Source organism: Geospiza fortis, unplaced genomic scaffold (genome assembly GCF_000277835.1).
Source record: "Geospiza fortis unplaced genomic scaffold, GeoFor_1.0 scaffold66, whole genome shotgun sequence".
Classification (NCBI taxonomy): Eukaryota; Metazoa; Chordata; class Aves; order Passeriformes; family Thraupidae; genus Geospiza; species Geospiza fortis.
The window spans coordinates 1,143,300-1,157,300 of NW_005054312.1; the positions used below are offsets into that span (position 1 = coordinate 1,143,300).

General features: G+C 42.6%; 1 protein-coding gene across 1 annotated transcript in view; it reads left to right on the plus strand.

Moving 5' to 3' along the window:
• The first annotated feature begins 2,588 nt into the window (after positions 1–2,588).
• RPAP1 (RNA polymerase II associated protein 1) overlaps positions 2,589–14,001 on the plus strand; it is a 36,199-nt gene continuing 24,786 nt past the window's right edge. The window contains exons 1-6 of the mRNA XM_005419412.2: positions 2,589–3,131; positions 4,017–4,165; positions 4,705–4,797; positions 6,134–6,314; positions 8,376–8,552; positions 11,356–11,562. Of these exons, the coding sequence (XP_005419469.1) occupies positions 2,942–3,131; positions 4,017–4,165; positions 4,705–4,797; positions 6,134–6,314; positions 8,376–8,552; positions 11,356–11,562 (997 nt within the window). The 5' untranslated portion in view covers positions 2,589–2,941. The remainder of the gene's footprint in view (positions 3,132–4,016; positions 4,166–4,704; positions 4,798–6,133; positions 6,315–8,375; positions 8,553–11,355; positions 11,563–14,001) is intronic.

Sequence of the window (14,001 nt, forward strand, 5' to 3'; positions counted from 1 at the left end):
GGCAGGGCCCAGCACTTCGTCTTTACCCTGGTGTAAAGAGGAGCGCGGCTACGGGTTCCGCGCGGCCGCCGGTCCAGTGGCCGTGCCTGCCGTGCAGGGAGGTGCTGCGGGATCTGTGCCGCTGTGTGCCTCCCTCCCTCTCGCCTTCCCTTCCTGCCCCCATCAGAGAGGCCTTGCCAGGCCGAGTCTCCGTCGGCTGGTTGAGACTTTTCAGAGTAGTTTGTGAAAGTCCATCAGGGCTGTGAACGCGGTGGGAACGCTGGCACGCATCAACTCTTCAGTGTGTTAATAGCAGCTGTTGCTTTTAATTTTATTTTGCGCTGTTCTGGTTCCTGTTTATTGCGGAGACTCGAGACAAGCTGGAACAGCAGCGTTTCTGTTGGCAGGGTGCTGTGTGCATGCCCACGGTGTGTGCCCGACAGGCAGAGTCACAGTCACTGAGTCTTCTGTGACTAGCATGAGATGTGGAGCCTCTTTGAGGAGAATTTCTTGCAGCAGTTGACTCTTGTGGCTGGGTTTTTTCATCTGTGAGGAGTGTTTTTCCAGTGTCTGCTTTCTCTGTAGCAAGTAAAAGTGTCAAGAAGACTGTTGGCCATTACAGCATCGTGTGCAGAAAGCCTTTTTGTGACAGAGCAGAGAATGCATGTCACCATTTTGCAAAGGAGCCAATAATCCTGAGTGAGGCTTTCATTGCCTGCTGGTCTCAAGTGGGGAAATTGTGCTTTTCCACTGGCTGCTGGGCTGCCCAGAAGAGACTGAGAGCAGAGACTCTCTGCTTCTCCTTTTAAATTCTTGCCACAACCAACAAGGTCTGAAGAGGTTAATTTGAGGCACTAATTGTGACAGCAGGATCTTGTATTCCTCTTTCGCCCAAATCTGATAACTTCACCAAAATGATGCAAAGCTGTACACTTGAGAATGGGTAAAAAGCCTTTCCCCAAGGTTCACAAATGACAGTAGCAGTCAGAGAGGATTTTTTTTGCTTCAACATATGCATCTTTTCTCTTTTGACTGTGTCTGGTTCATAGATGTAACTGTCTCCCTTTGCATGTTGTGCTTTGCTGCTGAGGAGGGAAAAATACACTGTAAATGCAGATGAACCAGAAGAAATTAAAAAGCCTACCAGTGTTGGATTTTATCAAGTACGATGATAGTGTGTCCACACAGCAATCACTATGTGGTGGAGTTCAGAGGTGCTCATAGTCTGTGGACAGCATTTCTGATCCCTTACCTGTGTTCCTAGGACAATATTTGTGTGTTGCTTGTGCTGGCTGGCTGGAGGTCCCTCTGGGCAAACAGATGGTGTATGGTGAGCTTTTAAGTAGCCAGTTGCAAGGCTGGAGGTAACCAGGCTGCAGGATGCTGGGGTTAGTGCTGATCCTCAGGAGTCTGTTAGTCCTGTGTGCTTTCTCTGAGCTCTGGTGGGTAGGAATGAGGACTCCTGATGGCCAAGGGGGTGTTGCTGATGTGCTGTGATGGCTTCTGTGAGACATGGGAAAAGGTGCCCTGAGATGAAAGCCAAGAGTTTTCCCTGCATTCATTCTGTCTGCAGGTCGGTCCCACGTGTGTTGAAGCAAAGCCTTTGAGGAAAGGGTTCCTGGAAGACCATCCAACCTCATTAACAATGGCTGCTTGGTTGTCTTCTTGTGCTGACAGTTTTCCCGAGAAACAAAGGCAGTTTGAAGGGGCGCTGTATTTCTTGATTAAGTTTTGGTAGGGAGAGACTTGGACAAGTTTATGTTGAGCTCTGTGTGGAGGAGGCTTCTTGCAGAAAGCTTAGGAGCAGTGTTTGCTTCCAACTGTGTGTTTTGTGCCTGTTAAAGCAGGCATCCTCCTCTTTTGGGCTTTGAAGGCTGTGATGACAGGGCAGGGAACACTTGGCTTGGGATGCGTGTTCTGCTCCTTATGGATATCAAAGAGGGTCCAAGCAAGTGAAGTCTGGCTGTGGGAGCCCTGTTGTAGCAGCAAGCTCCATAAATAAACAGCAAGTAGATATGTGCTTATGCTAGGAGTACAATGAAATGTATTTGCAAACAGTTTACTTGCTGCCCATGAGAAGTGGATTGCTGGTCCCAGGCTCTGAGAATCAGAAGTGGGGAGCAAGAGTGACCAATATTTTCCTGCCTGGCAGATGGGAGGTGGAGTAGTTGCCTTCCTGGCGAGTTGTCATGTGCACGGTGTAAAAAAGTCTGTATAAATCTCACCATTGTTTTTCAGCCCCAAATTGGCCTGGGCAGTGAATGAAGATGCTTGGAAATAGCACAGCTTCTGCCAGTAAGGGGCCAGTGAAAGAGAATGAGAATAGGAGGTCCGCATGAGGAAGAAAGACATTTTTCACTTGGGAGATCTGAGTGAGAAAGAGAGCAAAGAGTCAGGGATTTCATTGTCCAGCTCTATGTGGACAGTCTCTTGCATCCTGCCAGGGATCTGGAGGAGATGGTATGCTGGAGGGGGAGGTTTATGTGATACTGTGCCTCTGAGATTCTTGGTTGGCATTGATAATTGAGCAACTCAAATCTGTTGGATTTGAGTTGCTCAATTATAATCTCGGATAAGATGTTACTCTGACTTTGCAAATCCCAGGCCGCGTTGTTGGCGTTCTGGCAGTGATGCACTTTTTGTCTGTGTTTTTACTGGCTGGATGCCATTCTGCTCCTAGCTGGCTGACAGACCTTGTGCAGGCTTGTCAAATAGCCTTTTGTTCAGCAGTGAAGAACAGGGTTCCATTTGCCTGGGACTCCCATTTAAGTGTTTGTGTTCGGGTGATCCTGAAGTAGGGGTTCTGTGGTATGTACAGAAACCTGAGAGTGGGACAAAAATGAGTTTTCCCATGCTGTCCCCATCCTATCTCCAGGAAATCCGGTTCTCTTACCCATTTTCCATGTTTTGGTGTCCTGTGTGAAAAGCACGTGTGGCTGGGCTGCAAGAGCAGGAAGGCAGGATGCTGTCGAGACCAAAGCCTGGGGAGTCCGAGGCAGACCTGCTGCGCTTTCAGAACCAGTTCCTGGCAGCCAGAGCTTCACCTGCAGTGAAGATTGTGAAGAAAGCAGACAAGAGGAAAGGGAAGGAAGGGAGCACAGATGCTGAGAGACCCCCGCTCCAGGACAGCAAGGATGTAGTCATGTTGGATGGTAAATTTGTTTGTTTCTTTGAATTACTAAGATTCTCAGTCTCTCAACCCAGTGTTGCTTTCCCCTTGCCTTTGTGCCCTTCTTTCAGTATTATTTATTCTTTAGCCATGGAAATTGGCTTGTCCAATGCTGCTAGCATCCAGTAGAACCACCTTTGGTGCCTTAGTCCACATTTATCAGCTGTCTGTGGTACCTTGCCAGCAAGAGGTGTTTTCTGTAATTTGTGCTGTTGAACTCTCACTGCTTATTTTGCCAGCTATCCAGACCCAGTGTCTTTGAGATTTACCTCTCCTAGCTGCTCCAGTTTTCAGCTGTCACATTTGGCTTGTTTTTGTTTTCTCTGTCAATAGTAGCTGTAACACTTTTGTCATGTGCTTGAGCTCAGAAGCACAAGGTGCTTTTTTAAGAGCAGCAATATAAATCTTGCAGTACTTTGTTCCAGGTAGAGGAAATATGATCTGCTTATGGCAGGTGGAAAGGAGTTTGTTCATGATCACACAAATCCCTCACATTTAACAGTTTGCAGCAGAAATATGCTCTTTTATGCCTCAACACAACCTACAAGGACAATATTTGTTTCTATACAGCCTTGCTGCTTCTCTTAATACTTGAAGTGAGATCTCAGTACCCTTTTCTGCTTATGGAGCTCTTTGGAAAGACCTTGTGCCAATACATCAATAGAATCTTTAAGCATGTTTCTCTTTACTACACCCTTTAACTTAGAGACAGGGGACTCCTAAGCATCTTATTGCTTCCTTATCTTTATTTCTCATCAGAGGAATAAAAGGTGTATTAGCAGGCTTTGGTCAGGTACCTACTGCGCAGTGGTTGTACACAATAACTTGACTGCTTTTTGTTTTCGTTGTTATTGCTTCCCCTCCTCAGGTTTTCCTGATACTCTCCCAGCTCTCACTCCAGCTCCTCCAAAAAAGTCCAAGATCAAAAGTGCTAGTGTCCACTTTGAGGATGAAGATCCAGAGGAAAGATTGGAGAGTCATGATCGACACATTACAGCAGTCTTCAGCAAAATTATTGTATGTCTGTCTTTTGTGTGATGATCTAGTGTTTGTTTATTTGAATGCTCTGAGCTAAGCAGGGATGAAGGGCTCTGTGGCTGCTTTTTATTTCTACAGTGTAACGTAGCAGCACTGTAGACCAGTGTACTGGAGCACCTTGAAAGAAAAAAGCTCTTTGGGTGTATTTTTTTCTTGTCAGTTAAATACAATTTCAGATCTGCCTTCCAGCCCTGACTGCCTACAGGTCACACTGATTGCATGCAGGCATGTGCTGTAGTGTGGATTTGGGTGAGTTTCTGGGCTCTACTGGGGATGTTCTCTGTGCTTTGCACTGGCCTAGGTTTTCCTTTATCTGATTCTTTGAGTGATGCATGGAGTTTGGCAGCCCAGTCTTTTGGAAAATAGCCTCACTTTCTCTCTGAATAAGCACAAGGTATTCTGAGCCTGATGACAATGTGAGCTGCAGAACTGGAAGATTTTGAGCCTGCTCTCAGTTAAATGATACAAACATGTCTGGCTGTTGCAATGGTTTTACAGGGTTTGAATTTTTATTTCAGGAACGAGATACCAGTGCAGTAGCAGTGACCATGCCAGTGCCCACGGGAGACCCATTCCCAAGGACATTTCACCGCTCTGAGATAAAAAGTGAGGTAAGATTAGGAGCAGATGTTTTATGGTACCTTTGTTAATGATTAGACTTTCTCCCATTAAATCCTAATGCTTAGTGGGGCTTGGTAGGGCTCAAAATAACCAATTTAGTATGCTGAAGACTATGAGCCAGCTCAACATATCTGTGGCTTTGCCATCTGAGTGAAGGAGAGAGTTCTTCTACCAAGCTGCCAACGAGTAGCTACTCCATACCCTGCAGTTAAGTAACATTGGAATCTTCTTGGTTTAGCCTTCTTTGGCTAACTTTATAAAGGTGGGTCAAATCTGCAGTGCTGTAATAGAATTGAACCTGTTCTGCTTGTTTTTCTCTGAGGAGCAATCTCTGTTACTTTGTCCACCAGGTTCTTATTGAAATCGCACCTGATTTCTCCTTCATAACATTTGAGTATGGTTGGTCAGGTTATCTTTAGCAGTGCTTTTTGATTTTGACATAATTATTTTCTGAGGCTGTAAACCTGGAAGCCATGGTTGCTATTACCAGTAATTGCTGTAGTAGCAAGGACTGCTAGCTGAGTGGGAGTCAGATGCTGGGAGTTGATATGTGATTGACAGCTGTGGTTGCTTTTGAGGAGGTAGCTTATTTTGAAGGACAGCTTTTTTGAAAGGTGAGAGTAATACTTTTTAAACTACCAGTTTTGCTTATCTGATGTAGAAGCATTCAAAGCAGCTACCAAATGTTCAGACTGCCTTTTAAGCTTCTTCTCTGGACTGGGGACATGCAAGAGATTTTTTGCTTAGTCTCCTTTGGATTTCCTGTGCATCCCCTGTGCAAGGCTGTTCAGAGCCATGCCCTTCCATTACCTAGGCAAGCAACACAGTAATTTGACCAGGATTATTTTAGCACTACTTGCCCACTTCTTACTGTGTAGATCTCTTCACCCTGCTGCTCACTAATCACCTTATAAGAAGCCTGTTCCAAGCATGTGGTGAGCACAGTGAAGTACATCCCATTTATATTCAGAAATCAAAGGTATTCAGCTATGCAGAGCTTCCGAACAGCAGGAAAGCTGTAACTATTGTGTTTGGTGACATTTTAGATGTATTTTCCTTGCTTGAATTCACTTATAATTAATCATCTTCCTTCTCTAGTTGCAAAATCATCCATGTCTTTGTCTCTCTGTCATAGCAGTAAACTGTGTGCTAAAAAATAGTCACACGTGCACGGAAAGGGACAGGTGACTGCCAGCAACCTCCCTATATCATGTCCCAAAGTCTGATCTGAGGGTGTCTTTAGGATCAGATCTATAAATTTGTTAGTGGCAGGTGTGTAGGGAGACTCTGGATAGAAAAGTGAACACGTGGCTTCCCCGTTTGCAGGTGCAGCTGGGATCTGGAAAAAAAAGCATCTTTGCACAGAAGATGGCAGCAAAAAGAGCTGCTGAAAAGTCAGCGACGGCTCCCTCTGCTGCCGAGTGCGTGGAAGTACGATCAGCTGCTCCGGATGCCTTGGATCCTGTGGGATCCGTGGGCGAGGCGCTTCTCCCCGGCAGCAGGGGTGGTAAGTGGAGAAGGTTCTGCTCATCCAGCTGACCATATTTACATAGACTTAGTAACCATAACATCAGCGCGCCACGTTTTTAAATTAGGGTAGCATTGCTGTCCTCAGTTTAGGAATCTCAAGGTCAGTTGGAGTGTCTGTATTGTGGCTATGATTTGAAATGGTCTGAGATGCAAACAAAAAATTCTAAGGAGAAAATTCTGAGATGTATTCTAAAAATTTGGTTCGCTTTCTCCCTGGTTTCCTTTTTGCTTCACACAGGGAACTAGATTTATTTTTCAAGGTTCTTGTCCTCCTTTTCCTTTCAATTTGTTATATGTAAAGTTTTTCTTGTTTCGTCACCGATTTCCACAATTTTGGGAAGAGGGTGGTTTTGTGTTGAAGGCGTTTGAGACCGCTGTGATGTGGGTTCTCACTCCTACTGAAAGGTTTGAAAGCTCAATTTTCTGTCACCAGATCTGCTGCCATGAGACTGTGGCTTTGCTCCATAAGGAATGCTGTGAAGCAGTACTGATGAGTCACTGCCACCTCCAGCAGTTACTTGTCTGACAGCAACATGACAAGGAAAGATGAAGTCAGTTCAACTGTTACCAGTATCTCCAGGCTTTTTTTTATTTGTGTTGTCTGGGGCAGTCCAGAGTGCTTAGGAGCACCCTGTGTCTGGGTTTTACCCTGACATGCTCTTTTTCACATTGAAATAGAGGCGAGATGTCATTTGAAGATTATCACCATTAGGCTAAGGTTTGTGTCAGCCCTGCCCCCTGTTAGAGAATTGGTAAGAGAACTGCCAGGTGTGCACAAATCCACCATCCAGGTCACTATACTGCGCTTAGTGTATGTCCTACTATAATTGGACATGTATAATTCTGTCTGAGAAAGCTGAAGGGGAAATAGAACAGCCATATAGCTGTCATCCTCTTGAACATGAGCACTTTAAACTGTAATAGCATGACAGAGAGACTACAAAATGCCTTTGCCTCTTCAGCCAGACTGTTGTGGCAGGATCACTAGAAGCAAGAGAAGAGGGGGAGCTTAATTTCTTGTAGTAACAACGTATTTGTTGTTGTAATACTTAGTTTAATTGCCAGTGGTGGGAGGTATGCTGAAGCTTTTGCCAGCTCATCCTGTCTTATCTCTTTCTGCTCAATATGCACAACAACTGTGGCAATGACATCAAATCTTCCTGATGTTATGTTGAGAGTCATTGCTGCTGTTTGAACAGAGATTTGATGCTTTCAGGGCTGGCTGGTTATGGGCATAGGGATGGTCCAAGTCAATATATGGAGTATAAGAATAAAACATAAGCAATGAAGTTGCAAAGTCAGATCCGTGTATAGTGGGTTACAGAAGAGCTGGAGGGTCTCACACTGACCAAAGGAACATGTTACCTGGTGCTATGGTTAAATGAAATGAACATTTAAAATGGATTTAGATCAGATGATAAAGGAGAGTCAGTTTTGTTCAGAGTAGGAGGAATGTCCCTTGCTGTAACCTCTAATGTGTTTAACCCTTGAAGGTGGGTATAGGACATTGTTAGAAGCAAACATGCCTGTGTTAAGAATTGATCCTTTATCATCTGGAAGCTGGTTTACCTCATCTAATTTTCTGTCTTACTCAGCAGCTATTTACTAGGCCATGGTTCAGCTGACATATGAATGTGAGTTCAGGCATTCCTGGGCAGAGAAATAATCTAGTATTCACTAGGTTGGAAGAATGCTCTGATGCATCAGTTGTGAATTATGCTGCAGTTTACCTTTTCATGCTGTTGCTTTGCATTAAAGAAACATAATTCCTTTCCCCTGCCATCTTCCTCAAGCTCCCAAAGAAACAAGCTGGAAATTATGTCAACATGTTTGTTGTGACATGGGATGAAAGCACAAATGGTTTCGTTTTGTTTGGAGCTAAGCTAAACTTCTTTACTCCTATTCTAACTTTATTACCAAGGTAAAGGAAAAAAAAACAAAAGGAGAAATTATGCAAGCCTGTTAATGACAGAGTTGAGATTTATTCATGATGCTGTAGACACAGATCACTAACTGCTTTCTCTGCTGCTTCTTATAGATAAAGATGATGACTTTTTGACCTCTCAGCGTCCTTGTCTCATAACGGGAGAGGGTCTTGGAAGCCAAAAGAGTGAGCAGGAAGCTCAAGCTATTCACAAAGAGAACTTGGAGAAGCTGCAGTCAATGTCTGAGGAGGAGATCCTGCAGGAGCAGGCGAGGCTTCTGGCTCAGCTGGGTATGTGCTTCCCAGGGTCAGCTCTAGAGTTGAGGCAATTTATTGAATGTGTAGGTGTCCCAACGTCTTAGCAAATTCACAGGTCAACAATGGGAACTTGGAATTCCTGCTCATTCCATATGTGGATAATCTTGCTTCCATGTCATGTCAATAGCTTATGTGTAAGAACTAAGTGTGAAGAAATTAAATCGTTTATTTTTCAGTGAGGGTTGGTTTGGCTTAAGTCTTTCTTGTCACCCCTCTGCTGTGAGTTAAGATGATCCGTGAACTTTATTGGCTTGCACTCCAAATACATGGTTGCACATAAATGTTTAAGGTCCTAAAATGTAATTTTTTGAAGCTGATAAGAAGCAGTGTCATAGCAATGCTGAGGTGAGAAAGAACCCTTGGTCTTCCCCTCCAAAATACCTAAAACTCGGGCCAGAACTGTCAGTACCCGGATAGGGAGAACATATGGGCATGTGGGAGATTTCAGTTCAAACCTATAATTGTACAGCAGAAAAACTTGAAATTAGCCTTGACTTTTAGAAAAAATGTTTTAATTATCACACTGTTGGGTACAGGCATATTCTAGCAGGTCTCTGGTTTGGAGCCCCGTCCACAGTGGTGCTCTGAGAATGCCTGTCACTGGCAGCTGATCACAAGGTAGAGGAGAACACTGAATGTGGTGTGTTTGGACTTCATGTGATCTGGGCCACTGCAACATTGGTTGGCGTTAGTTTGATGAATTTATAAGCTCAGGAAGAGCAGATGTACAGATGTAGGTGGCAGACAAGGATTTTTTAAATTCTCATTATTTCAGGTCCTCTAGCATCAAATTTAGATATGAGTGGCATTTTAGATGCCTAAGTCTCTTGTGGGTTCAGCTTAAAGATCATATTAATTATCTTGACTTCATTGCAAGCAACATGGGTATAACTGGAAAGATGGCAAAGGAACTACACAAAATAATTGCAGCCAGATTGTTTGGGTACATCCTTCATTCAGAGACCCAAGTATTTTATTTGGCTTCACTGCTTATAACAATGGCATGTGTATGAAAAATACCCTGATTACATACTTGCTTCTTGTGAGTGATTTGTGATTTTTTTCCTCCTTGTCCCCACCACTCTGTCCTTTGGGATATTAGTGAAGTGAATACTTAAAGAGTTGAAAAAGGATGGGATGTATTGTAAGTATGTTTCAACAAGATTTTCTGAAGCAATGTATTTTTATATGCCTTGTAGATTACAATAGTAGATACTTTAGTCTTTTGAGGCCTTAAAGAAACTGGGAGTAATTTTGGAATTCCCAGAATATCTGTGGGTAGAGAATTATACATGATGAAACACTCCTAAACTAAATTGCTGACTTACAGATGGATTTAGGAGCTGGACAGGCATAGAGCTGTGAATTAAGGAGACTTTTTCTCCACATTCGGGATTGTGAATGATTTGTGCATGTTAAATGCTGTCCAGTCCCTGAATTAACTTCTTCATTATGAAGCAGAGGATACTCCATGGTGTGAAGTATGAGAATGGGTACATAGTTCTGTGCTGGGCAGTATCTTACTGTTGGTACTGTGCTGGTTTTGTTGGTGGAGACTCTGGACAGAAGTAGGCTTTGTTTCTGGTATACTGTGCACAGATTGACATCAGTGACTTTTTTGTCACTGTGTGAAATGATGAAATAATGAATACAGTCTTTCCTTGCTCTGTACAGTGAAGTGTAAGAAAGTGAGAGCTCTTGCCTGCATTCAGAAAAAATAGGAGTACTTTATTGAGACTGGGCTGAATGCCTGTCCTTCACCAAGGATAGTTTAAACTGCATCATTGAGGAGAACGTGCAGCAATCATGAGTGTGGGATAGATGTTTCAGAGACATGGGAGTCATTTTTCAGATGACTTATCTCAGGTACAGAGCATTTCTCAACTGCTTGTCCTTTGTCCTCCAAAGAATAAATAACCACTGTAGGTGTTATGTTCTTCTTTATATATCTCTGACGCAGTTTACTGGAGTAATTCTGTACCTCGTTGAGGCACAATGCACAATCTCCCACTGTTCACCTCTGGCATAAGCATCCCAACACCGTCTTCTGGAGAAGAGTGTTCAGAGACATTGCACTCCATCCAAAATGATGTGGGATACCTGTAGCAGATCTGAAAGTAAATGATGATCTTAGAGCCATATGAACATAATCTGTCCTTCAAAACACATCTACCTCCCAGATGTTTCTCTTCAAAGCATGAAGAGAGTGGCTGTGTCTTTTTTCTGGGTGTTGTCAGACCATAATTGGAATGGAGAGTCAGTTCAGGACAAACAAAGATCACCCTGTAACAGAATATCTGAGCTATGACTTGCAGTTCTACTGCAATTCAATAAAGATTAGGTAATTCTTTTTGTGAGGTCTGTCGTGTGTATTCTTCTAGTGTTCAGACTGATGCCACTGGCAGGGACCACAGACCAGAATTCTCTCCACAGTTTATAGTCATGTTTAGATGTCCCATTTGAGTGGCAGTGAGGGGAAAAGAAGCAGTTATCTTTATTTGTAAGTTGGGAAAGTAGAATTTTTGTGGTTGCTTTACCCTGAAAGACATTTGTCAGTTCTTTCTCTGGTGTCTCCTCACCAGACAGTTACACCCACCTTATGTGTCTAAGGGGTCATGAAGCAGTGGAGGGCCTCAGTTTGAAGAGAAGTGACAGCTGGTAAGAGAAAGAGGACATGTAGGAAAGACTGAAACATAAATAGCAGGAGCTATAGGCATGTGAAGTATTTTGAGACTTTCTGTCACATCTTTATCTGTCTCTTTGTCAATACTTGCAGATCCCAGTTTAGTTGCTTTCTTGAAATCACAACGTGGTAACAATGAAGGCCAGAAAAAGGAATTAAAAATGGAACTAAACAGACCGGAGGAGTTTGTGGAATCTCTGCCTGTGGCTCAGCATGGTGTAAGATCATCTCTTTCCATGCAGGAGTCAGGTCTGGAAGAACATGTAAGGAAGGAAGAAAATACAAAGGTAGAAATCATGGGTAAGAAACAAAGTGCATATTGTTAATTTTCTGAGCAGAAATAGAAGATTTATGTGATGTTTACATCAGCCTAATTTGTAGTGATCCAAATCTGAATTTTATCATTATATTTAAAAAATATGTATTTTGGGTTCAAAAAAGACATCTCTAGATGGGCTCCACAAATTAGGAAGGTGGTACACTATATAATGGAAGTGGCCTGTTCATTGAGAGATCGTGGTTTTTGAAATTTGTTCTAAGGCCTCTGAAGGGAAAATGTGTGTTAAACTAGGCATCATTGCTCTTCTGTTCAGTCAGGTGAACAAGGAAACAGAAGAGTGTACTAGTGAGATTCAACTGGTGCCTCAATAATTTCTTTTAACTGGTACTGGTTGGAGACAAGAGAGTGTTGGGTAGGTATGGGTTAAAAATTTGTTCACAGGATAGCACAGAGATGGCAATCACTCTCACTTCAGGGAAATTGCTCATATAGAGCATGTATGTCTTAGTGTGACACTGCTCCTGATGGCCCCACTCTGTGTATCTCAGAAGCCACTCAGTGATTTTTCACAGAACAGGGTTCTTTGTGCTTTGGATGGAAGGGGAAGTACTAAGGTGTGGAATGTCCTGCTTTTCATGGAGTTCTACAGAGCTATTGTCTCCTATGACAGAACCTTTTAATGCTCAATTTTTGCCTGTATGAGGAGAAAGCTGCTTTATCTGCAGTAGCTAGAGCAACCCCATATATTCTCATGGCACAGAAAGGACTAGCTTTCCATTTAGGCTTCTGCTCTTACTGTTGCTTTCCTCACTGCGTTTTTTCTTTAGCAATTTCATTTTCTCTGTTGTGATTTTTAAGCTTCTATTGTCATTTCCCCCCCACTTTTGTTCCTAACATACTTGTCCCGCAATTTCATGTCAATTTTTGCTTTTCTCCATCTCTTGATCCTCTTTTCTAATGCATCCTTTGTGTTCCAGTGTAACCTGCAGAGTGATTAAAGAAGTCTCTGAATCACTTTGGGATTTCAGATTGATGTTTGCAAGAGATAACAAGTATTTACCATTTTCTTGCTGAGAGGGATGAGTCTGTCAGTGTATATGTGTGTGTGTACATGTGCAGGAGAAGTAAAGCTCAGCCTCTTTTTGAGGAAGACACTTCACTGAACAGTCCTTTTGCAGTTTCTCCCCAAGTTTTACTTTTTCACAAATCCATCTTAATTAAAGGGACTATTTTTAGTTCTTTTTAGTCCCAGAACAACTGAGTGCCTAAGTAGCACCAGGTCAAGTGACATCTTTTCATCTCCTGAGAGCAATAGAAGCATGTTGTTCAGCCTGTAATGGTAATAATAGTAATGCTCTTGGGAATAGCTCAATGTTTAAAACATTGTGTGCTGGCATCTTTTGCCTCCTATAGAAGACAGCACAGAAAAAAAAGAGGAGTTTTTCCAGGATATTTGAAACAGCAAAGGGTGAGCTGAAACACAGTTAAAAAAACAAGGGAAGCCTTTTCAGTGCCTTAGTTTATGCCTGCAGCCCATCTTGGCCATTAGGAGATGTAGAAATTAATTTGACATTAGCACTTATTGTTGGAATTTCAGCATCTGTTTATCTGGGCTATTCATGCTGCATCAGAAGTAAATGCAGCATGAATAGCCCAGCAGAAATGGTTACACTGAATTTCCAGTGATGACACAAAGCAATAAGATTGCTGAAAAGTCACACCTGCCTCTCTAATGATATAAAAGGCTACTGTTTATTAGAAACAAGATAGGGAAACCTTTATCCAGCAACTTGTAACCTTATCAAATGGAAAAGTAAATTCTGTCACTGAGAGAAAACGGGAAGCAAAGCAAAAAGAGAAGAGGTTGAGTGGTAGCCTTTAATGTAACCCAAGTCTGAGAAAGTTCAGTGCAAATGTTGTGTTCACACTGCCAGCTTGTGCTTCTGTAAAAGGATTTCTCTGTAACAGTCTGCTGATGCCTTGAAATACATATCCATCTTTTCTTGTTGACAAGATCATTGTACTAAGGGCTTCTAGTAACATGCATAATCTTATTCATAAAATGATTAGCTCAACCCTGTCAATTTAGTGATTAATAGAGAAAACATTTTGTTAAATTACAAATGTCGATATATTTTGTTTTTCTGCTGATTCTGTTTCCTCTCATGTTGCATCTACCACCCACAAACATTCCACTTTCGTACATTTCAGATGTTTTTTTCCTTCACTTCAATTAAAATGCATACTGAGCCTTTGGCTGAAATTCTGCAGAACAGCTTTCTGGCTGAGCAAGATAACTCTGTGCTTGGCTCCTTGCCTGATTCAATACCACATTGATCATAAGGGTGAAGCTTCATTCTGGAGAGGATGAGTGCCCTTCTTGAAAGTTTATCTGCTAATTAGATAACCGGAAGAAGGTAAAAGGTTAAGTTTCAGGCCATTTATCAGCAGCAAAAGAT